This window comes from Balaenoptera physalus, assembly GCF_965194825.1.
Source record: "Balaenoptera physalus genome assembly, chromosome: 10".
Taxonomy (NCBI): domain Eukaryota; kingdom Metazoa; phylum Chordata; class Mammalia; order Artiodactyla; family Balaenopteridae; genus Balaenoptera; species Balaenoptera physalus.
This window is the reverse complement of record NC_138889.1, coordinates 32,658,176-32,684,771: the sequence shown is the minus strand read 5'-3', so window position 1 is coordinate 32,684,771 and position 26,596 is coordinate 32,658,176. Positions and strand designations below refer to the sequence as shown.

At 35.6% G+C, this 26,596-nt stretch overlaps 1 protein-coding gene across 2 annotated transcripts in view; it reads left to right on the top strand.

Annotated features, from left to right (window-relative positions):
- The window catches only part of DYNC2H1 (dynein cytoplasmic 2 heavy chain 1), a 381,735-nt gene that overhangs the window by 233,481 nt on the left and 121,658 nt on the right, over positions 1–26,596 (top strand). For both annotated transcript variants that reach the window (XM_082409863.1, XM_082409862.1), the window contains exons 80-82: positions 7,474–7,549; positions 13,770–13,978; positions 16,877–16,981. In XM_082409863.1, the coding sequence (XP_082265989.1) occupies positions 7,474–7,549; positions 13,770–13,978; positions 16,877–16,981 (390 nt within the window). The remainder of the gene's footprint in view (positions 1–7,473; positions 7,550–13,769; positions 13,979–16,876; positions 16,982–26,596) is intronic.

Below are 26,596 nucleotides of genomic sequence, written 5' to 3'. Positions count from 1 at the left end.
TGCCTATGTTTTCCTCTAAGAGTTTTATAGTGTCTGGCCTTACATTTAGGTCTTTAATCCATTTTGAGTTTTTTTGTGTGTATAGTGTTAGGGAGTGTTCTATTTCATTCTTTTACATGTAACTGTCCAGTTTTTCCAGCACCACTTATTGAAGAGGCTGTCTTTTCTCCATTGTATATTCTTACCTCCTTTGTCAAAAATAAGGTGACCATATGTGCGTGGGTTTATCTCTGGGCTTTCTGTCTTGTTCCATTGATCTATATTTCTGTTTTTGTGCCAGTACCATATTGTCTTGATTTCTGTAGCTTTGTAGTGTAGTCTGACGTCAGGGAGCCTGATTCCTCCAGCTCCATTTTTCTGTCTCAAGATTACTTTGGCTATTCAGGGTCTTTTGTATTTCCATGCAAATTGTAAAATCCTTTGTTCTAGTTCTGTGAAAAATGCCATTGGTAGTTTGGTAGGGATTACACTGAATCTGTAGATTGCTTTGGGTAGTATAGTCATTTTCACAGTATTGTTTCTTCCAATCCAAGAACATGGTATATCTCTCCATCTGTTTGTATTGTCTTTGATTTCTTTCATCAGTGTCCTATAGTTTTCTGCATACAGGTCTTTTGTTTCCTTAGGTAGGTTTATTCCTAGGTATTTTATTCTTTTTACTGCAATGGTAAATGGGAGTGTTTCCTTAAGTTCTCTTTCAGATTTTTCATCATTAGTGTATAGGAATGCAAGAGATTCTTGTGCATTACTTTTGTATCCTGCTACTTTACCAAATTCTTTGATTAGCTCTAGTAGTTTTCTGGTAGCATCTTTAGGATTTTCTATGTATCTTTAGGATTTTTATGTCATCTGAAAACAGTAACAGTTTTAATTCCTGTTTTCTGATTTGGATTTCTTTTATTTCTTTTTCTTCTCTGATTGCTGTGGCTAAAACTTCCAAAACTATGTTGTATAATAGTGGTGGAGTGGGCACCCTTTTCTTGTTCCTGATCTTAGAGGAAATGCTTTCAGTTTTTCACCATTGCAAATGATGTCGGCTGTGGGTTTGTCATATATGGCCTTTATTATGTTGAGGTGGGTTCCCTCTATGCCCACTTACTGGAGAGTTTTTATCATAAATGGGGGTTGAATTTTGTTGAAAGCTTTTTCTGCATCTATTGAGATTATCATATGTTTTTTATCCTTCAGTTTGTTAATATGGTGTATCATATTGATTGATTTGAGTATACTGAAGAATCCTTGCATACCTGGAATAAACCTCACTTGATCATGGTGTATGATCCTTTTAATGTGCTGCTGGGTTCTGTTCACTAGTATTTTGTTGAGGATTTTTACAACTATGTTCATCAGTGATATTGGCCTGTAGTTTTCTTTTTTTGTGACATCTTTGTCTGGGTTTGGTAACAGGGTGATGGTGGCCTCATAGAATGAATTTAGGAGTGTTCCTCCCTTTGCTATATTTTGGAAGAGTTTGAGAAGGATAGGTGTTAGCTCTTCTCTGAATTTTTGATGGAATTCACCTGTGAAGCCACCTGGTCCTGGACTTTTTTTTGTGGAAGATTTTTAATCACAGTTTCAATTTCATTTCTTGTGATTGTTCTGCTCATATTTTCTGTTTCTTCCTGGTTCAGTCTTGGAAGGTTGTACTTTTCTAAAAATTTGTCCATTTCTTCCAGGTTGCCGTTTTTTTGGCATATAGTTGCTTATAGTAGTCTCTCACGAACCTTTGTATTTCTGCAGTGTCAGTTGTTACCTCTCCTTTTTCATTTTTAACTCTGTTGATTTGAGTCTTCTCCTTTTTCTTGATGAGTCTGGATAATGGTTTATCAATTTTGTTTATCTTCTCAAAGAACCAGCTCTTAGATTTATTGATTTTTGCTATCACTTCCTTCATTTCTTTTTCATTTACTTCTGATCTGATCTTTTTGATTTCTTTCCTTCTGCTAACTTTGTGGGGTTTTTTGCTCTTCTTTCTCCAATTGCTTTAGGTGTAAAGTTAGGTTGTTTATTTGAGATTTTTCTTGTTTATTGAGGTGAGAATGTATTGCTGTAAACTTCCCTCTTAGAACTGCTTTTGCTGTATCCCATAAGTTTTGGGTCATTGTGTTTCCATTGTTATTTGTTTCTAGGTATTCTTTGATTTCCTCTTTGATTTCTTCAGTGTTCTCTTGGTTATTTAGTAGCATATTGTTTAGCCTCCATGTGTTTCTATATTTTGCAGTTTTTTTCCTGTAATTGATATTTAGTCTCATAGCGTTGTGGTCAGAAAAGATACTTGATACAATTTCAATTTTCTTAAGTTAACCGAGGCTTGATTTGTGACCCAAGATGTGATCTATCCTGGAGAATGTTCCATGAGCACTTGAGAAGAAAGTGTATTCTGTTGTTTTTGGATGGAATGTCCTATAAGTATCAATTAAGTCCATCCTGTTTAATGTATAATTGAAAGCTTGTGTTTCCTTATTTATTTTCATTTTGGATGATCTGTCCATTGGTGAAAGTGGGGTGTGAAAGTTCCCTACTATGATTGTGTTACTATCGATTCCCCCTTTTATGGCTGTTACCATTTGCCTTATGTATTGATGTGCTCCTATGTTGGGTTACAATTGTTATATCTTCTTCTTGGATTGATCCCTTGATCATTATGTAGTGTCCTTCTTTGTCTCTTGTAATAGTCTTTATTTTAAAGTCTATTTTGTCTGGTATGAGAATTGCTACTCCAGGTTTCTTTTGATTTGCATTTGCATGGAATATATTTTTCCGTACCTCGCTTTCAGTCTGTATATGTCCCTAGGTCTGAAGTGGGTCTCTTGTAGACAGCATATATACGGGTCTTGTTTTTGTATCCATTCAGCAAGCCTGTGTCTTTTGGTTGGAGCTTTTAATCCATTTACGTGCAAGGTGATTATCGATATGTATGTTCCTATTACCATTTTCTTAATTGATTTGGGTTTGTGTTTGTGGGTCTTTTTCTTCTCTTGTGTTTCCCACGTAGAGAAGTTTCTTCAGCATTTGTTGTAAAGCTTGTTTTGGTAGTGCTGAATTCTTTTAGCTTTTGCTTGTCTGTAGAGGTTTTGATTTTCCCTCGAATCTGAATGAGATCCTTGCTGGGGAGGTTAATCTTGGTTGTAGTTTTTTCCCTTTCATCACTTTAAATATGTCTTGCCACTCTGTTCTGGCTTGCAGAGTTTCTGCTGAAAGATCAGCTGTTAACCTTATGGAGATTCCCTTGTATGTTATTTGTTTCTTTTCCCTTGCTGCTTTTAGTATTTTTTCTTTGTATTTAATTTTTGATAGTTTGATTAATATGTGTCTTGGCATGTTTCTCCTTGGATTTGTCCTGTATGGGCCTCTCTGTGCTTCCTGGACTTGATTGACTGTTTCCTTTCCCATGTTATGGAAAGTTTTTACTATAATTTCTTCAAATATTTTCTCAGACCCTTTATTTTTCTCTTCTTCTTCTGGGACCCCTATAATTGGAATGTTGGTACGTTTAATGTTGTCCCAGAAGTCTCTGAGACTGTCCTCAATTCTTTTCATTCTTTACTCTTTATTCTGCTCTGACGTTGTTATTTCCACTATTCTCTCTTCCAGGTCACTTATCCATTCTTCTGCCTCAGTTATTCTGCTGTTGATTCCTTCTCTAGTATTTTTAATTTCATTTATTGTGTTGTTCATCGTTTTTTGTTTGCTCTTTAGTTCTTCTAGGTCCTTCTTAAACGGTTGTTGTATTTTCTCTATTCTTTTTGAGAGATTTTTGATCGTCTTTACTATAGTTACTCTGAATTCTTTTTCAGGTAGCCTGCCTATTTCCTCTTAATTTGTTTAGTCTGGTGGGTTTTTACCTTGCTCCTTCATCTGCTACATATTTCTCTGTCTTCTCAATTTTCTTTTTAATTTACTGTGTTTGGGGTCTCCTTTTCGCAAGGTGCAGGTTCATAGTTCCTCTTACATCTGATATCTGCCCCCAGTGTGTGAGGTCAGTTCAGTGGCTTGTGTAGGCTTCCTGGTTGTGGGCACTGGTGCCTAAGTTTTGGTGGGTGGGGCTGTATCTTTTCCCTCTGGTGGGCATTGCCATATCTGATGGTGTTTTTTGGGCTGTCTGTGAAGTTAGTATGACTTCAGGCAGCCTCTCTGCTAATGGGTGTGGTTGTGTTCCTGTCTTGCTAGTTGTTTGGCATGGGGCATTCAGTACTGGATCTTGCTGGCCATTGGGTGGAGCTGGGTCTTAGTGCTGAGACAGAGATCTCTGGGAGAGCTCTCACCATTTAATATTACATTGGGCCTGGAGGTCTCTGTTGGTCCAACGTTCTGGACTCAGTTCTCCCACCTCGGAGGCTCAGACCCGACACCTGGCTGGAGCACCCAGACCCTGCCAGCTGCATGGGCTGCATGGCATGGAAGATAAGATAGGAAAAAAAGAAACGAACAGACAGTACCCCAGAACAAACGGTAAAAGCAAAACTAAAGAGATAAAATCACACAAAGAAACACACACACACACACTCACAAAAAGAAAAAAGAAAAAAAACCAAAACAAAAAAAAGGAAGAGAGCAACTAAATCAATAAACAAACCCACAAATGAAAACAAACACTATAAACTAAGATAAACATAAAACCAAAAACAAATCAAATGCAGAAAGCAAACCCCATGTTTACAGTTGCCCCCAAAGTCCACCCCCTCAATTTTAGGAACACTCATTGTCTATTCAGGTATTCCACACCTGCAGGGTTTACCAAGCTGACTGCGTGGATTTAATGCACTGCTCCTAAGGCTGCATGAAGAAATTTCTCTTTCTCTTCTTTGTTCGCACAACTCCTGGGGCTCAGCTTTGGTTTTGGCTCTGCCTCTGAGTGTAGGCCACCCTCAGGCATCTGTTCCCTGCCCAGACAAGAGGGGGTTAAAACAGCGGCTGATTAGGGCTCTCTTGCTCACTCAGACTGGGGAGAGGGAGGGGTATGGTAGTTTCAGTTGCAATGTGGGGTGTGTCTGCAGCAGTAGAGGCCTGTGTGACGTTGTAACGGCCTGAGGCACATCATGTGTTCTCCCAGGGAAGTTGGCCCTGGATAATGGGACCCTGGCAGTGGCGTGATGCACAGGCTTCCGGGGGTATGTGGGTAGTGTCCTGCGCTTGCACACAGGCTGTTTGGTGGCAGCGGCGGCAGCAGTAGCGGTCCTTGCTCACCTCTGTGGTTTGATATGATAGCCGCGGCTCATGCCCGTCTCTGGGGCTCACTTAGACGGTGCTCTGCCGTCTGTGGACACTTGGAGCAGGAAGCCCCTCTCCTTGCACACCCCAAAACAATGGTCTCTTGCCTCTCTGGCAGGTCCAGACTTTTTCCCGGACACCCTCCCAGATAGCTGTGGCACACTAGCCCCCTTCAGGCTGTGTTCATGCAGCCAACCCCAGTCCTCTCCCTGGGGTCTGACCTCTGAAGCACAAGCCTCTGCTCCCAGCCCCCACATGCCCTGGCAGGTTAGCAGACAAACATCTCAGGCTGGTGAGTGCTGGTTGGCACCAATACGCTATGCAGGAATCTCTCCGCTTTGCGCTCTGCACCCCTGTTGCTGTGCTCTCCTCCGTGGCTCCGAAGCGTCTCCCCTTCCCACCCCCCATCTCCGCCAGGGAAGGGGCTCCCTAGGGTGTGGAAACTTTTCCTCCTTCACAGCTCCCTCCCAGAGGTGCAGGTCCCATCCCTATTCCTTTGTCTTTTTTTTTCTTTTTTCTTTTGCCCTACCCAGGTACGTGGGGAGTTTCTTGCTTTTTGGGAAGTCTGAGGTCTTCTGCCAGCATTCAGTAGGTGTTCTGTAGGAGTTGTTTCACATGTAGATGTATTTTTGATGTATTTGTGGGGAGGAAGGTGATCTCCACATCTTACTCCTCTGCCATCTTGAAGGTCTGTGTCTCCCTTACAGATTTTTAATTCTTAGGTATAGTTTAACTTAGGTATAGTTAACTGAAATCTTTTTTGTTTTCACAATATATATAATATTATTTAAAAAAATAACTATCTAAATGCTAGATAGAAGGCAAATTTTTATATCCAACTCAGACCAACTCTCTAAGATCTAGGTTTATATATCCAACTATTTATTTGACCTATCTAGGTAGATGTCTCAAAAATGACTGAAGATGCACATATTCTAGATCCAAGTACTAGAACATTAGCTTCTCAAGAGCACAGATTTTTGTCTCTTTTGTTTACTGCTATATTTTCATTGACAAAAACAGTGCCAAGTATATAGCAGACACTCAGTGAGTTTTTGTTGAACACTTTATTCATTGATCTCATGTTATCCCTTTCCAAACCTTGTATTCTTTCAGTGTTCCACCTGTGAGTGAATGATGCCAACATCAATTTGAATAAGCTATGAGCTTAGAAGTCATTCTTAATACCTCTCTTTTTGGTATCTTCATCCTCCATTACAATCCAATACAAAAATTCTTTCATTTCATTGTCCTAACTATCTATCTACTTTTGTTTTTCTGTCATTTCTTACCCCTTCCCCACCAGGGTGACTTTCCCTTATCTTTTACATTAGGTTAGAGCTCTTTCTTATATATACCAAGTATGTTTCTTTTCCTTAAACATATTACAGTTTGTAATTGTATGTGTGTTTGAGTAATTGATTGTATCCACCCCTCCCCTGACATTTGACTGAAAGCTACATGGAAACAGGGATTATATATGTTTTTGCTCATTATTTTATTCCCAGAGCCTGACATATAATGTGCACTTAATAAATCTTTTTGAATGATGAATGGATAAATTAAATTTGTATCAATATTTCTGAATATTATTCAAGTCTAAATAGATTTTAGTTTGAACTTATTTTATTGCATAAAACTAATTACTAGTCATAGTTTATGAAAGCCCTGTAGAAATTATTTTTAATTATTTCATATTATTGTCTATCACATATAAATGTCTTTGAATGTTCTTTTTATACAAGCATGGTAGCTATTAGCTGTAGGTTTATAATTTTATTTAGTTACAATATGAATGCTTTGTGGGTCAAATGTACAGAAAATAATACTATATGCCTTTAGACCTTTAAATAATTTTTGTAATATTTCTGTTTTCATGTTTGTAGAGAAAATCCACAATTCTGAAGGACCAAATTATAGGAAATCTCTCAATGTATACACACTATGTAGACTCAATGATTTACTACGCCAATTTGTTCTTTCTATATATGACTCTTCTGCCACATTCTTAAGTGATAAAAACATTTATGACATTATAAAGTCCTTTGCATGCTGTAGAGATCAATAAATTTATTTTTTTAAATTACTCTTACTTTAGACATATTGCTTTATTGTTTTTATTAAAAATTCTCAATAGTTGCCTTTTTTTCTTTTAGTCTGTATTGAACATTCTTTTTAAGATTGTAAGGGCAATGATATATGCATATATATTTTTTAACACTGCTTGTAGTTCTTTAATTTTTTAAAAATTTGTTTTGATAGGGTTGGACCAAGTTTTATGAGTTTTCTTTGTCAGATCTTCGGGCTGGTTACAGCATTATTGACAGACTCTTTGATGGTAAGTTCTAATGATGAAAACTTTGACCTCTGATGTCAATGAAAAAATTTTTTGAGCTCTTATTAAAAATAGGGTTTTTTTCAAGAGTGACTTGACTTCCTATTATAAAATTTGCTTTTTGCTTTTTATTTTGTACTTAATGTTCTGAATTCCATGCTTGTACAAGTTCATATATTATCTGTTGTGGTCATTGGTTTTGATATAATCCATTAGATTTCTGGTTGATCTGTAGCTTTCAGGAAGCAGAAACCTAGAATGACCTTGTCTTTACTTCACGGCCTTCACAAGTTTCAGGCTTCAACTAAATTATTCATATCTCTTTCAAGGAAACTGTTAAAATTCAAGTATATGGTAGACCAAGAATCTGTAGAATCACAATTGTATGATTAAGTAGATATCAGCAATCAAGGTACAAATAATAGACTAAAACAGGGCAACAAACAAAACCATATAATCTGATCCCTTGAGGCCATCTAGCTCTCTGCCTCCTGAAGACAGGAATGGTCCAATCCCTGAGGGTTATTGCTCAGGGCCAACTCAAGCGAACACTAGAGTTTAGAGCAATGATGGATTAGAGAAGAGAGTACGTTGATAGGGCTCTCAAACTTAAAACTTTTCCAAATAACTCTAGATTCTTGTCTCCCCCACCATCCTGCAGCCTTGCCAAACTACTCTTCCCTGAGTCTGCCCCATTTCAGTAAATGGCACCACCATTCATGTAGTTGTTCAGGTTCAAAGTCTATGAATCACCCTTGATTCTCCTCTTTTTCTTATCCTCAAACATCCAATGCTTTGGCAGTTTCTGTCCCCTCCATGTCCAAATCACATCAAAATTCTGTTCTCATCCTTCAACTTCATCAATCCTTGGTAGTCCAAGAAATAGATTCTTTCAAAAATTCTCCACAGAGTAAACAAATTTATTTTTTAGAAAAGTAAAGTAAAGCATATAATTCACTTTCAAAACCTACAGCCACATTTATCTTCTTTCTGTTCCTTGAACAAACCAGGCTTGTTCCTACCTGAAGGTTTTGGTAGGTGCTCTTCCTTCTGTCTGAAATGCTCCTCTCCCAAACCTTTATATGATTTTCTTCTCTTATCATTCACATCTCAGCTTAGAGGTATCCTCTTCAGAAAAGATTTTTATTATCACCAAATCTAATTTTCTAATTGTTCTCTATCCCCATGTTCTGTTTAATTGTTTTAATACATTAGTGCTACCTTGTACTTTCTTGTTTATTCATTCATTTTTAAAAATGTTGTTCATCTTTTCCAACTAGAGTATAATCTACATTAAGCAAGGTCTTTGACTATTTTGTTTACTCTGTATGTCCTTAACATCTGTAGCAGGGCCTAGCCCATGGTAGTAGGCACTGTTATAGTTGGTTGAATTAATGGCATCATCATTTATTCTGTAACTTGGTTTCCACAAAAGGATAAGGATAGACGTCTAGCATGTGGACAAATCCCATTTTTTTTGTAGTTTTATTTTAATTTTTTATTGAAGTATAGTTGACTTACAATGTTTCATGTGCAAAGCAAAGTGATTCCGTTGTGTGTATATATATATATATATATATATATATATATATATATATCAATTATATATCTATTTTTTTCAGTTGCTTTTCCCATGTAGGTTGTAACAAGATATTGAATATAGTTCCCTGTGCTATATAGTAGGCCCTTATTGTTTATCTATTTTATATATAGTAGTGTGTATCTGTTAATCCCAAATTCCAAATTTATCCCCCCCCCACTTCCTCTTTGGTAACCATAAGTTTGTTTTCTATGTCTGTGAATCTATTTCTTGTTTTGTAAATAAGTTCATTGGTATCATTTTTTTAGATTCCACATATAAGTGATATCATATGATAATTTTCTTTTTCTGTCTGACTTAGTATGATTATTTCTAAGTCCATCCATGTTGCAGCAAATGGCATTATTCTTTTTTTATGGCTGAGTAATATTCCATTGTATATGTATCTGTAGCACATCTGCTTTATCCATTCATCTGTTGATGGACATTTGGGTTGCTTCCATATCTTGGCTCTTGTAAATAGTGCTGCTATGAACATTGGAGTGCATGTATCTTTTTTAATGAGAGTTTTTATCTTTTCTGGATATATGCCCAGGAGTGGGATCGCAGGATCATATGGTAATGCTGGTTTTAGTTTTTTAAGGAACTTCATACTGTTCTCAATAGTGACAGCCCTAATTTACATTCTCACCAACAGTGTAGGAGGGTTCCCTTTTCTCCACAGTCTTTTTAGCATTCATTGTTTGTAGACTTTCTGATGATGGTTATTCTGACCTCATTGTAGTTTTCACTTGCATTTTCCTAATAATCAGCAATGTTGAGCATCTTTTCATGTGCCTGTTGGCAGTCTGTATAACTTCTATGGAGAAGTGTCTATTTAGGTCTTCTGCCCATTTTTTTTGGTTGGCTTGTTTGTTTTTTTTCTTATATTGAGCTGTATGAGCTGTTTGTATATTTTGGAAATTAATCCCTTGTCAGTTCATCGTTTGCCAATATTTTCTTCCATTCCATAGGTTGTCTTTTTGTTTTGTTAATGGTTTTCTTTGTTGTACAAAAGCTTTTAAGTTTAATTAGGTCCCATTTGTTTACTTTTATTTTTATTTCTTTTGCCTTAGGAGACAGATCCAAAGAATATTGCTATGATTTATGTCAAAGAGTGTCCTGCCTGTGTTTTCCTGTAGGAGTTTTACATCAATAGTATCCAGTCTTAGGGACTTCCCTGGTGGTCCAGTGGTTGGGACTTCACCTTCCAATGCGGGTTTGATCCCCTGGTTGGAGAACTTGGATCCCGTGTGCCTTGCAGCCAAGAAACCAAGACATAGAACAGAAGCAACATTGTAACAAATTCAGTAAAGACTTTAAAAGTGGCCCACATCAAAAAAAAATAGTATCCAGTCTTACATTTAGGTCTTTAATCCATTTTGAGTTTATTTTTGTATATGGTGTTAGAGAATGTTCTAATTTCATTCTTTTACATGTAGCTGTCCAGCTTTTTACATGTAGCACCACTTATTGAAGAGACTGTCTTTTCTCCATTGTATATTCTTGCCTCCTTCATTGTAGATGAATTGACCCTAAGTGCATGGGTTTATTTCTGGGCTTTCTATCCTGTTCTGTTGATCTATGTGTCTGTTTTTGTGCTAGTACCATACTGTTTTGATTCCTGTAGCTTTGTAGTATAGTTTGAAGTCAGCTGATTCCTCCAGTTTCATTCTTCTTTCTCAAGATAGATTTGGCTATTCGGGGTCTTTTGTGTTTCCATACAAATTGTAAAATTTTTTGTTCCAGTTCTATGAAAAATGCCATTGGTAATTTGGTAGGGATTGCATAGAATCTGTAGATTGCCTTGGGTGGGTAGTATTGTCATTTTAACAATATTGAGTCTTATAAAACAAGAACACCATGTATCTTTCCATCTGTTTGTGTTGTCTTCAGTTTCTTTCATCAACATCTTCAGAGTACAGGTCTTTTACCTCCTTGGGTAGGTTTATTCCTAGGTATTTTATTTTTTTGATGTGATGGTCCATGGGATTATTTTCTTAATTTCTCTTTCTCACATTTTGTTGTTAGTGTATAGAAATGCAACAGATTTCTGTATATTAATTTTGCATCCTGCAACTTTACCAAATTCATTGATGAGCTTTGGATTTTCTATGTATAGGATGTAATCTGCAAACAGTGACACTTTTACTTCTTCCTTTCCAATTTGAATTCCTTTTATTTCCTTTTCTTCTCTGATTTCTGTGTCTAGGACTTCCAAAACTATTTTGGATAAAAGTGGCATGAGTGGGCATCCTTGTCTTGTTCCTGATCTTAGAGGAAATGCTTTCAGCTTTTCACCATTGAGAATGATGCTGGCTGTGGGCTTGTCATCTATGGCCTTTATTATGTTGAGATATGTTCGAGTCCCATTTTAATTTACATGTTTATGAGATTTTTAAAACTTTTTTTTAATTAATTAATTAATTATTTAATTTATGACTGTGTTGGGTCTTCGTTTCTGTGCGAGGGCTTTCTCTAGTTGCAGCAAGTGGGGGCCACTCTTCATCGCGGTGCGCGGGCCTCTCACTATCGCGGCCTCTCTTGTTGCGGAGCACAAGCTCCAGACGCGCAGGCTCAGCAGCTGTGGCTCACGGGCCCAGTTGCTCCGCGGCATGTGGGATCCCCCCAGACCAGGGCTCGAGCCCGTGTCTCCTGCACTGGCAGGCAGATTCTCAACCACTGCGCCACCAGGGAAGCCCTAAAACTTTTAAATGAAGTATGATATGTGTACAAAAAGTACTTATATCATAAGATTACATCCCAGTGAAATCTCCACAAACTGAACACTCTCATGTAGCCAGCACCTTAATCAAGAAACAGAACTTTACCAATACCTCAGATTTTACTCTAGTGCTGCCTTCCAGTTACTACCATTCTGCAAGTTCCCCCACCCCCACTCCTGTGGTAAAGACCAGGCACCTAACTATATAGATTAGCTTTGCCTGTTTTTATAAAACTGGATTCATACATCATGTATTCTTTAGTCTTTGTATTCTTTCAGTTAACGTTATGTTTGAGAGATTCATCCATATGGTTACATGTCATTGTTGTCCATTTATTCACAGTGCTATATAGTTTGCCATTCTGTGATTGTATTTCTTCTCTTGGTGGGTAGTTTTCAAGTTTTTTCTTGATGGACACGTGAGTAGTTTGGGATGATTGCGCTATATCTTTGGGTGACTACTTGAATATATTTCTGTTGGGTATATATGTAGAAGTAGATAGGATATTAATTTATTTGTTCCCCATAGTTAGTTAATGCCTAATAGTATTCCAAATGAATTTTCTGTTTATTTAAAAATTCTTTGAATTATACATCAGAAAAGTATACATAAAGGTATAATTCAATAGATTTTCATAAATTGAACCTTTGTAACTAGCCCAAAGTCAATAAATCGTGTATTACCAACATTCTAGAAGCATCTCCCCCACTCCTTTTAACATATGACCCAACATTATCCCATTTTGTGCTAAGGCCAATCAGTTTTCTGATTTCCATGAGTTGTTTTTTTAATGTTTATTTTGAAACATAATTTTTTTGGAGGATATATACTAGTACTTTAGCTTGCTTAGAAACTTGGTAATTTTCCAAAAGGCTTTTGAACATTTATTTGATTTTTATAATATCACTTTGAGGCAAATATTATTAATGCTCTTTTAAGATGAGGAAACCAAAACACAGAGAGTTTGAATGATTTGTTTATCATTGTGTTTCAAGCTTGAGATGGAATTAATTAATAGCATCATATGTTTTTTACATACATCACACCAGTGAATTGTTGTAAGAGGAAGATGCTTCAAAATGATACTGAATCTCATGGTAGATGTCTAAATGTAATCTTATGATTACAAGATTTCCTGCTATTAAGGGACCTCCACATATGGAGAATTAAATGTAAAAAAGGGGAATGGTTCATTGAATTTTATAGTACTGAAATAGTCTAAACTAGTAATGCTAGCAGTGATGTTAACTAGGTAGATTAAAATTGTGTTTCCTTCATTTACTGCTGTTGGGGAGGAAGAAATTTTCTTCTACCCTTCTGGGTTCTTCTGGCTGGTCTAAGAATTTACACTGACATGAAACAGATTAACAGGAGAAGATCAAACAAAAATTAATAACATGTATATATAGGAGAGACCCAGGAAGACTAAGTAACTTGCCAAAATGGCTGAAACCCTCACCTTAAATACTATCTTCCACTAAAGACAAAAGAGGGTGTTTGGGGTAGTGGTTTTAGACTTCAGAAGGGAGGAAGGCAGTTAACATGGAGATGCAAAAAAGCAGATGTTTGATAAACAAATTGCTGGGCTATGCAGAGACAATGGGACACAGGGAGGAATTTTAACAAACAGACTTTGCCAGGTTCCTTCCTGTCCACCATACCTAGTTCATATTATAGTTATCTAAGGTGGTAGCTCCCTTCCTGGAACAGGTCCTCTGTGATTATAGTATTAATATTATTAATATTAATGAGCATTACATTAAGCATTTTAAGGAATGATTTAAATGAATTAAATATGTATTGTTATATCCTACAAATGTAACTGGAGCCAGGAATTTGTTTAATATTTTAGAATTTGTTTTAGAAAATTTCTAATATCTTAGAAATGAAACGAATAAAATTTTTTTTTTAATTATAGGTACCAAAGATGTACAATGGGAGTTTGTACATGGTTTGCTTGAAAATGCTATTTATGGAGGACGTATAGATAACTATTTTGACCTTAGAGTTCTTCAGTCATACCTGAAACAGTTTTTTAATTCTTCAATAATTGATGTATTAAACCAAAGGAACAAGAAAAGCATTTTTCCATACTCCATATATCTACCAAAATCCTGCAGCATTTTGGTACGTAAAATTAATTATTTTCGATTTACTACCAGATACAAACTTGAATAATTTCTTATATTGTTAAATATATGTTGTTTCTTTTCAAATGTATAAGCAATTATCATTCACAAATATGGAATTTTTTTTTATTATGCCAATATGCAGCCTGATTCTCTAAACTCTAGTTAGGTGTCCTATTACTTTTGGCTACTTAATGATCACTGATTGATGATAATAGGATATAGTAAATAGGTAAATCGTGAAGGGGGTGGCCAAGGAAAATTTTTACATTGTAGGGCTGCCGTGAAGATCTGGAATGGGAGAATATGCTACTTCTTCATAGTTATGAGAGTACTCTGATACATTAAATTTGAAAGAAAGCAAATATTATTTAACAAATATCTATCTTCATACTCTGGCTTATAAATTTAAAGAAGTTATAAATATACAAGAGAGATTCACTTTATCTAGCTTTCATAGCAACATTTTTGTTTATGTGTATTTATTTTATCCAGCTGTAGCTTTTTGCTTTGAGTCATCATATAAAAGCCTCCTAGAATGCAATAATCTTTTCCAGAAAATAGTACAAAATGTAGCCCAAAGATTTCAATTCTAGTTTATTTTGCCACAAATTTGTATTTGTGTGAATGCCCAAATAACATTTTCATTACATAGAGTATTAAAATTATACATTTATTAATGAATTACAAAATATATATATTCAATTATATAGTTCTATCAGTATTGTGCCTTTTTCTCTTATTCAAATATTTTTCAAGAAAATTCCTTTGTTTTAGTGATATAAGTCAGAAAACAAAGCTTAAAAACCAGTATTAAACATATTACTCTATTGAATATCTTATCTATTTTGTTATTAAGTATTCCATAGATTTTGTTTTTCAGTATCTTTCATTCACTTACTCATTCATTCAATAATACACATTGAACATTTGCTTAGTAATAATGCTGTTCCAGACTTTGTGGATCTCTTGATGCACTGTGGAGTTTACTTTTTATTGGGAGAATCTTAGAGTGAATGAGCAAACAGAAATATCACATAGTTATTTATTATATATTTATTTCAGATAGCGTACCGTGAGAAGTCTTTCATCTCTATTGTTTGAAGCTTAAATTGAAAAATAAAATATATACAGAAAAGTGTACATCATAAATGTACAATGCAGTTCATTTTTATACATTGAACACATGAGTGCCACCAGCACTGCGATCAAGAAACAGAACATTTTCAGCTCCCCAGAAGTCCTCCTCAAGTTCCCTTCTAGTTACTACCTCCCCAACAAAGGATACATTAACTTAACTTCTAACAGCCTGTGTTAGTTTTACCTGTGTTTGTACTTCATGTGAAGGGTATCATTTGGTATATATTCTTTTGTGTCCAAATGAGGATAAATCAGTTTGGATATGTAGTAGTGTACTATTTAGGAAACATATCAGTGTATAGTCCTAGGTAGAGAGAAGACTCTAGCCAGACTAGATGAGAAAATTTCACAGACATTTAAAAATGAATAAAGTATATAAATACAAAGAATAATAGCTTTAAAATTATAAGATGATTATAGGAATTCCCTGGTGGTCCAGTGGTTGGAACTCTGTGCTTCCACTGCAAGGGGCATGGGTTCGATCCCTGGTTGGGATGCTAAGATCCCGCATGCTGTGAGGCACATGAAGATCTGGAATGGGAGATTTTTTTTAGATGGGAGATTTTTTTCCATCTAAAAAAGAAGAAAAATTAAAAAATAGAAAAATAAAAAAAAAAATTATAAGATGATTTACAAGAGTCAATGTTTAGCTTTCTATTTAATTGAGTTATATAGAAGGAGGAGCCAGAAGTTTCCCAGGAGATGAGAAACACACACACACACATATGCATGGATATATACAAGCATACGCTCACATATACATATATATATATTTATGCATATCTACATTGTGATTGAAAACCTTAAGAAAGTTTACTGAGATATAGGAGAGGAAAAATGTCAAAGAACAGCACGTCTTTCCAAACTTTGACATACTTCCTGTAGTTAAACTCCAGGAAGCCCAGGACCTGTGTCTTGGAAATACTGCAGAGGCAGCTGCGAAGGATGAGAAAGGATGATGGGGGTGGGGGCAGAAGATGGGTCTCCTTCACCAAAAACAGTTTCTCCTATTTCAGCAAGAACAGTTTAGATGCATATATTTACAATACCTGCCTTAAAATAACTCGTCTCCTCATGAAAACAAACAATTCCCATCTTTCAGCCAAACTGAATAAATCCTCTTGATCTACACTTAGTTTCCCATCTAGAATCTGAATTGAAAACTGTTCAGATGAGTGCTTGGCAAATCAAGCCTTTGCAGTGTTTACAGTAATTCTTGGAATGAAATGATAGGATTTGCAATACATTTCATCACACCTCACCAGCGAAGACTAACTGTGGAATTGCTTTATAATAAAGCAATTTACAAAGCAGTTCTTGTATGTATCAGACTGTGTGAGTATAGGTTTCTGGGAGTTCTATAAGTTTAAAAAAAAAGATTGTTGGAATATTTATCTCATTATAAACAGAGCTACACTCTGCAGATTAGTCTTTGGTAGGTTACAGGAAAAATAACTACACATAGTAGGCATAGTTACTCAAATATGTTTGTTTTAATCAATTCCCCTCTGAATGTGAGAAGTATAGGATAAGAAAGTATAGTATCAAATAATTTAAGTATGAAGAAGTAATGACAAAGAATATTTCCATTAGATAACTGAGTTAATGCTATACAGACTGAAAGTGAGATTTACCTAGACAATGTAACATGAATAATTAATCATTTAATACTTCACGATATTCTGGTTCTTTCTAATTTCAGTGGTTGTAAGTTTAATCTTTATTGAAAAACTGTTTTTTAATTCTTTGTGTTTAGGACTATCGTGCTGTCATTGAAAAACTTCCAGAGGATGACAAACCTAGTTTCTTTGGTCTGCCTGCCAATATTGCTCGTTCATCTCAGCGTATGATCAGTTCTCAGGTAACCTAAAAAAAGATATATGTTTTAGAAAAATTGTTGCTACTGAGCCTAAAAGAAACATTACATTTTATTTAATACTACAGATCCACATGCTTTTATTTAATTCTTTAATTTTATTTAATACAATAGATTCCAGTCTTACCTTAAATAAATTTTAAATGAGCCAAATAATTCTATCTTAATACATTTGTTAAAATTAGTAAAATAACACTGAACACTATCAATTTTATCCAAAATATATTGGTTTTACTCCTGTGATTTGTCTTATTAAGGGGACTTTAAATTTAATTTATGTAATTGAATATGTCACTACATTTGATATTTTCATAACAAATATCAGATATAGAGATATAATTTGCATAAAAGATAAATAATTAATATTTCATATGATATTACTCATGACTGAATGTTGTAGAACATTGAGAGAAATATGGATTTTTTAATTATTGAGACAGAAAAAACATTAGCCTTGAACACTGTATATTCTAGCTTCTATTGAGACCAAATAATTAAGAGCTAACATTTATTGACCTTTAACTGTGTGCCTGAAAGTGTTTTAAATACCTTATACTCAGAAACTTTAGTCTTTATAAACTCTATGAGGTAAGATCTATTACATTTCCCTCTCAGTACCTGAGGAAACTGAAATGGAGAGAGTTAAGTTATTTACCCAAGATCACAGAGCCAGTAAAAGGCATAACCAGTATTTAAATTGTCTGTCTGAGTAAAGACATGGCCTCTGCACCATGTGCTACAACTGTTCCTCAGGCATAAATGTACTGCGAATAAGTACGTGCACCAAATTGTGAACTGTTACGTAAGGTTCGTTGTGGGTCAGTGTATGGAAGATTCTTATTGCTCTTAAAAGTTTACTTTTGGTAATTTACAGACATCCTAGCTAGATTACATTACCTTATTTAGCTGTACTGTTTTGTACTTTTTGCTATTTTAGCCAACATTTATAAAATTGGTAATGTTTTCTCTCTTATTATTCACTAAATTTTTTCTCTCCTATTATTCACTAAATTGTTCATTGTGGAATTTTAATGTTCATTCTCACATCTTTGTAAAAAAGATGTTTGAGTATATAAATATATGCTCATTTTCATAATGTGTAAATAAGTATAAGTGTTTTCTGGAACAAATAAGATCTTAACAACCTCTTCGTCTATGCTAGCTGAAGACGCTCTCTAATTCCTTTTCCCTTTCTCATGCAAAGTGTTAAGTCAGATACTCCCATAAAGAAATGAAACTCCTACATGTCCCTTAGCTTCATAACGTATATGATTACACTCTATTCTTTTCCCTCCATGCTTTTTGTTGACCTGAGATAGTTATTTTTCAATAACCCCATCAATAACATAAGAATTGCATATGTACCTTTGTGTGTACTTGTTTGTGTTGTATATGTGTTTGTGTATAATTTTACAACAATGCTTAAGCAAAAAAGGTTGAAACAATTAAAAGGTCATTAAAAGAATAAAAGGTTATTTCATAGAATTCAAGAAGAGTATTTACTGTGGGAATCTTATCAAAAGAAATTCAAGAGTCTGTCTTGAAAGTCCTGTTATTAACATGGCTTTCACAGCTTCTAATGTCAGTATCATTCAGCTTCTGAAAGAATCTCCTTTAGCCCAGCTTGGATCAAACGTCTAATGAAGGGAAAAGAGTAACCTAGGATAGATACGGCCTTAGAGACTTCTGGGAAGGATATAAGACAAGAAATACAGAATACTGAGCATCTTCATCTTATGGAGAGGCCCACCAACCACCTATATGTGTACCTTCTTTTGCTCCTGGGCCATGTATGGCTGCCATTGATAAGAGCCCAGACTGAGAGGACCGTCATGGAGCTAAGTCATAGCCTTAGTTTCCCACAAATCTTCTATTACATTTTAGTCACATAGGTACAGGGCTTGCATGCTATGCTAACATGAAGCTCATCAGTCTAAGTGGAATCCCAGGGATCAGGGGTTTCATAGCAAACTAGGCAGACAAACATTTTACATTTATCTTACCTCTGTAGTTTCTAGGAAAGTAGTACTGTAGGAAGACAGACTCCAATCTCATTTTCCCAGATAGTCCTGAGACAACCCAGGCTTCATTTTTACTTTTTACTTTTTCTAGTTAGTATACCAAAGAATTCTCTAAAAGTTATTTTACTATGATCTAATCTCTGCTATTTTTTCTTGCCTTAGTATTTAAATTTTTATAAATATTTATTAGATGAAAAAAGGGTAACATGTTCTTCCTTAAAGTTTTCTGGTGATACATACTCTCTTAATATTTATATTTTAACTGTCAGTCTATTTTACTGTTAATTTACTTAACTGTTTAACAGTTCTATTTTTTAGTTTTTATACTTAAGCAGCTTTCACAGTGCATCAATTACTGCAACATTGCTTTTTCATAATTATAAACATTTATATATAAACTGATAAAATTTCTATATTTAGAGCTTTTCACTCCAAGTCACATTTGGAGCCACACTTAGAATGCTTGGCCTTCTTTGAAAGTGAATGTTCAGATACGAAGCAGTCTGAATGACACTGAGTAGATTTCAAAAAAAATATTATTGATCATATATGAGTTCAAGGATGTAGAACTGACGTTGAAGCAGGTATTTGATGATTTGGCATTTTAAAATTAATTGAGTGCATCCATACTAGGCGGATACCACAAGTGGTGTTTACTACAGTGTTAATGATACTTATGTTCGGTGCTGTGAGTCAGCTTTTTGTTTGTTTGTTTGTTTGCTGATGTAGTGATATTTATCACATTATGTATTTATAGTACAGTATTATTGCTTATATTCATTATACTGTGCATTAGATCTTTATGGCTTATTACTGCTTGTTTTAAGTTTGTACCCTTAAACACAGTCACTCTTATCTCTGCCACCCCCATCCCCAGGTAACCATCATTTTACTCTCTGTTTTTTACATGTTTAACTTTTTAGATTCAATACTTGACTTTCTTTGACTTATCTCACATAGCATAATGTGCTTAAGGTCCATCTATGTTGTCACAAATGGAAGGATATCCTCCTTTCTTGTGGCTAAATAATATTCCATAGTGTATATATTCTACATCTTTTTTATCCATTCTTCATTAATGGTCACTTGGGTTGTTTTCATATCTCGGCTATTGGGAATAATGCAGCGATCATCATGGGAGTGCTTATATCTTGTTGAAATCCTGTTTTCATTTTCTTTGGGTATATACCTAGAAGTGGAATTTCTAGGTCATATTATACATCTATTTTTAATTTTTTGAGGAAACTCCATACTGTTTTCCATAGTGGCTGCACCAATTCACACTCCCACCAACAGTGCATGAAGGTTCCCCTTTCTCGACATCCTTGCCAAAACTTCTTATTTTTTGTCTTTTGATGATAGCCATTATGACAGTTATGAGGTGATACCTCATTGTGGTTTGCATTTGCATTTCTCTGATGATTACTGATGTTGAGCATCCTTTCACATATCTATTGGCCATTTTTACGTACTCTTCAGAGAAATGTCTCTTTTGTTCTTCTGCCCATTTTTTAATTGGATTTTTTTTGTGATTAAGTTTACTGACGCTATATATTTTGGATGTTAACCCCTTATCTGGTTAGATAGCCTCACCCACCAGAGGGCAGACAGCAGAAGCAAGAAGAACTACAATCCTGCAGCCTGTGGAACAAAAAGCACAGTCACAGAAAGATAGACAAGAAGAAAAGGCAGAGGGCTATGTACCAGATGAAGGAACAAGATAAAACCCTAGAAAAAACAACTAAATAAAGTGGAGATAGGCAACCTTCCAGATAAAGATTTCAGAATAATCATAGTAAAGATGATCCAGGATCTCGGAAAAAGTATGCAGGCAAAGATCGAGAAGATGCAGGAAATGTTTAACAAAGACCTAGAAGAATTAAAGAAAGAACAAACAGATATGAACAATACAATAACTGAAATGAAAAATACAGTAGAAGGAATCAATAGCAGAAGAACGGATAAGTGACCTGGAAGACAGAATGGTGGAATTCACTGCTGCGGAACAGAATAAAGAAAAAAGAACGAAAAGAAATGAAGACAGCCTAAGAGACCTCTGGCACAACATTAAACGCAACAACATTCGCATTATAGGGGTCCCAGAAGGAGAAGAGAGAGAGAAAGGACCTGAGAAAATATTTGAAAAGATTATAGTCAAAAACTTCCCTAACATGGGAAAGGATATAGAGTCCCATACAGGATAAACCCAAGGAGAAACATGCCAAGGCACATAGTAATCAAATTGGCAAAAATTAAAGACAAAGAAAAATTATTGAAAGCAGCAAGGGAAAAATGACAAATAACATACAAGGGAACTCCCATAAGGTTAACAGCTGATTTCTCAACAGAAACTCTACAAGCCTGAAGAGAGTGGCATGGCATATTTAAAGTGATGAAAGGGAAGAACCTACAACCAACATTACTCTACCTGGCAAGGATCTCATTCAGATTCGATGGAGAAATCAAAAGCTTTACAGACAAGCAAAAGCTAAGAGAATTCAGCACCACCAAACCAGCTCTACAACAAATGCTAAAGGAACTTCTCTAAGTGGGAAACACAAGAGAAGAAAAGGATTTCTTTGTTTACAAAAATAAACCCAATACAATTAAGAAAATGGTAATAGGAACATACATATCAATAATTACCTTAAACGTGAATGGATCAAATGCTCTAACCAAAAGACACAGGCTCGCTGAATGGATACAAAAACAAAACTCATCTCTATGCTGTCTACAAGAGACCCACTTCAGACCTAGGGACACATACACACTGAAAGTGAGGAGATGGAATAAGATATTCCTTGCAAATGGAAATCAAAAGAAAGCTGGAGTAGCTATACTCATATCAGATAAAATAGACTTTAGAATAAAGAATGTTACAAGAGACAAGGAAGGACATTACATAATGATCAAGGGATCAATCCAAGAAGAAGATATAACAATTATAAATATATATGCACCCAACATAGGAGCACCTCAATACATAAGGCAACTGCTAACAGCTATAAAAGAGGAAATTGACAGTAACACAATAATAGTGGGGGACTTTAACATCTCACTTACACCAGTGGACAGATCATGCAAACAGAAAATTAATAAGGAAACACAAGCTTTAAATGCTACAATAGACCAGATAAACTTAATTGATACTTATAGGACATTCCATCCAAAAACAGCAGATTACACTTTCTTCTCAAGTGCACACGGAACATTCTCCAGGATAGATCACATCTTGGGTCACAAATCAATCCTCAGTAAAGTTAAGAAAATTGAAATTATGTCAAGCGTCTTTTCTGACCACAATGCTATGAGATTAGAAATCACAGGGAAAAAAACGTAAAAAACACAAAAACACTGAGGCTAAACAATACATTACTAAATAACCAAGAGATCACTGAAGAAATCAAAGAGGAAATGAAAAAATACATAGAGACAAATGACAATGAAAACACAATGATCCAAAACCTATGGGATGCAGCAAAAGCAGTTCTAAGAGGGAAGATTATAACAATACAATTCTACCTCAAGAAACAACAAACATCTCAAATAAACAATCTAACGTTACACCTAAAGGACCTAGAGAAAGAAGAACAAACAAAACCCAAAGTTAGTAGAAGGAAGGAAATCATAGAGATCAGAGCAGAAATAAATGAAATAAAAACAAAGAAAACAAAAGCAAAAAGATCAATAAAACTAAAAGCTGGTTCTTTGAGAAGATAAATAAATTGATATACCGTTAGCCAGACTCGTCAAGAAAAATAATGGGGCTTCCCTGGTGGCGCAGTGGTTGGGAGTCCGCCTGCCAATGCAGGGGACACGGGTTTGTGCCCCGGTTCGGGAGGATCCCACATGCCGCGGAGCGGCTGGGCCCGTGAGCCACGGCTACTGAGCCTGCGCGTCTGGAGCCTGTGCTCTGCAATGGGAGAGGCTGCAGCGGTAAGAGGCCCACGCACCGCGATGAAGAGTGGCCCACGCTCGCCGCAACTGGAGAAAGCCCTTGCACGGAAACGAAGACCCAACACAGCAAAAATAATAAATAATAAAAGTGGACATCTTTACTGCAGAAATTACTGAAAAAGACATGTCAAATATCTTCAGCAACTTCCCAATGAAATCATTGTTACTTAAAAAAAAAAAAGAAAAAGGAGAGGACCCAAATCAATAAAATTAGAAATGAAAAAGGAGAAGTTACAAGAGACACCGCAGAAATACAAAGCATCCTAAGAGACTACTGCAAGCAACTCTATGCCAATAAAATGGACAACCTGGAAGAAATGGACAAATTCTTAGAAAGGTATGACCTTTCAAGACTGAACCAGGAAGAAAATATGAACAGACCAATCACAAGTAATGAAATTGAAACTGTGATTAAAAATCTTCCAACAAAAGTTCAGGACCAGGTGGCTTCACAGCTGAATTCTATCAAACATTTAGAGAAGAGCTAACATCCATCCTTCTCAAACTCTTCCAAAATATTGCAGAGGAAGGAACACTCCCAAACTCATTCTATGAGGCCATCATCACCCTGATACCAAAACCAGACAAAGATACTACAAAAAAAGAAAATTTCAGACCAATATCACTGATGAATATAGATGCAAAAATCCTCAACAAAATATTAGCAAACAGAATCCAACAACACATTAAAAGGATCATACACCATGATTAAGTGGGATTTATCCCAGGGATGCAAGGATTCTTCAATATACGCAAATCAATCAGTGTGATACACCATATTAACAAATTGAAGAATAAAAACCAAATGATCATCTCAAAGATGCAGAAAAAGCTTTTGACAAAATTCAACACCCATTTATGATAAAAACTCTCCAGAAAGTGGGCATAGAGGGAACCTACCTCAACATAATAAAGGCCATATACGACAAACCCACAGCAAACATCATTCTCAGTCGTGAAAAACAAACCATTTCCACTAAGATCAGGAACAAGACAAGGTTGCCCACTCTCATCACTATTATTCAACACTGTTTTGGAAGTTTTAGCCACAGCAATCAGAGAAGAAAAAGAAATAAAAGAAATCCAAATTGGAAAAGAAGAAGTAAAGCTGTCACTGTTTGAGGATGACATGATACTATACACAGAGAATCCTAAAGATGCTACCAGAGAACTACTAGAGCTAATCAATGAATTTGGTAAAGTAGCAGGATACAAAATTAATGCACAGGAATCTCTTGCATTCCTGTACACTTATGATGAAAAATCTGAAAGAGAAACTAAGGAAACACTCCCATTTACCACTGCAACAAAAAGAATAAAATACCTAGGAATAAACCTACCTAGGGAGACAAAAGACCTGTATGCAGAAAACTATAAGACACTGATGAGAGAAATCAAAGATGATACAAAGAGATGGAGAGATATACCATGTTCTTGGATTTTAAGAATCAATATTGTAAAAATGACTATACTACCCAAAGCAATCTACAGATTCAAGCAATCCCTATCAAATAACCAATGGCATTTTTTACAGAACTAGAACAAAAAGTCTTAAAATTTGTTTGGAGACACAAAAGACCCCGAATAGCCAAAGTGGTCTTGAGGGAAAAAAATGGAGCTGGAGGAATCAGACTCGTGACTTCAGACTATACTACAAAGTTACAGTAATCAAGACAATATGGTTCTGGCACAAAAACAAAAATATAGATCAATGGAACAAGATAGAAAGCCCAGAGATAAACCCAGGCACCTATGGTCAACTAATCTATGACAAAGGAGGCAAGGATATACAATGGAGAAAAGACAGTCTCTTCAATAAGTGGTGCTGGGAAAACTGGACAGCTACATGTAAAAGAATGAAATTAGAAGACTCCCTAACACCATACACAAAAGTAAACTCAAAATGATTTAAAGACCAAAATGTAAGACTGGACACGATAAAACTCTTAGAGGAAAACATAGGAAGAACACTCTTTGACATAAATCACAGCAAGATCTTTTTTGATCCAACTCCTGGGGTAATGGAAATAAAAACAAAAATAAACAAAGGGACCTAATGAAACTTAGAAGCTTTTGCACAGCAAAGGAAACTACAAACGAGATGAAAAGACAATCTTCAGAATGGGAGAAAATATTTGCAAACGAATCAACATACAGAGGATTAATCTCCAAAATACATAAACAGCTCATGCAGCTCAATATTAAAAAAACAAACAACCCAATCCAAACATGGGCAGAAGATCTAAATAGACATTTCTCCAAAGAAGACATACGGATGGCCACGAAGCACTTGAAAACCTGCTCAACATCACTAATTATTAGAGAAACACAAATCAAAACTACAATGAGGTATCACCTCACACCAGTTAGAATGTGCATAATCAGAAAATCTACAAACAACAAATGCTGGAGAGGGTGTGGACAAAAGGGAACCATCTTGCACTGTTGGTGAGAATGTAAATTGATAGAGCCACTCTGGAGAACAGTATGGAGGTTTCTTAAAAAACTAAAAATAGAATTACCATATGACCCAGCAATCCTACTACTGGGCATATACCCAGACAAAACCATAATTCAGAAAGACACATGCACCCCAGTGTTCATTGCAGCACTATTTACAATAGCCAAGACATGGAAGCAACCTAAATGCCCATCGACAGACAAATGGATTAAGAAGATGTGGTACATATATACAATGGAATATTATTCAGCCATAAAAAGGAATGAAATTGGGTCATTTGTAGAGACGTGGATGGATTTAGAGACCGTCATACAGAGTGAAGTAAGTCAGAACGAGAAAAATGAATTTCGTATATTAAGGCATATATGTGGAACCTAGAAAAATGGTACAGATGAACCGGTTTGCAGAGCAGAAATTGAGACAGAGATGTAGAGAACAAATGTATAGACATCAAGGGGGGAAAGTGGCGGGGGGTGGGTGGGGGGATGTGATGAATTGGGAGATTGAGATTGACATGTACACATTAATATGTATAAAATGGATAAATAATAAGAACCTGCTGTATAAAAAAATAAATAAAATTCAAAACTTCAAAAAAAAAAAACCTTATCTGATATATGGTTTACAAAAATTTTCTCCCCTTCTGTAAATTGTCTTTTCATTTTGTTAATTGTTTGTTTTGCTGTGCAGAAACTTTTGAGTTTGATGTAGTCACATTTGTTGATTTTTGCTTTTGTTGTTTGTCCTTTTGGTGTCATATTAAAAAAATCATTGCCAAGGCATTGCTTCTTCCCTATATTTTCTTCTAGGAGTTTTATGGTATCAGGTCTTATGTTTAAGTCTTTGATCCATTTTGAGTTAATTTTTGTGAGTGACATGAGATAGGGGCATTGAGATAATTTCATTGTTCTGCATGTATTTCTCCAGTTTTTCTGGCACCATTTATTGAAGAGCTATTCTTTCCCCATTGGGTATTCTTGGCTCCTTTGTCAAATATTAGTTGACTGTATACAGTGGAATTTAATTCTGGGCTTTCTATTCTGTTCCATTGGTGACACAAACAGACACAAAAACGTGTCTGTTTTTGTGCTGGCATAATATTGTTTGGTTCTTTTTTAGAATTTCAGTCTCTTTGGTAAAGTACTCCTTCTGTTTATTAAT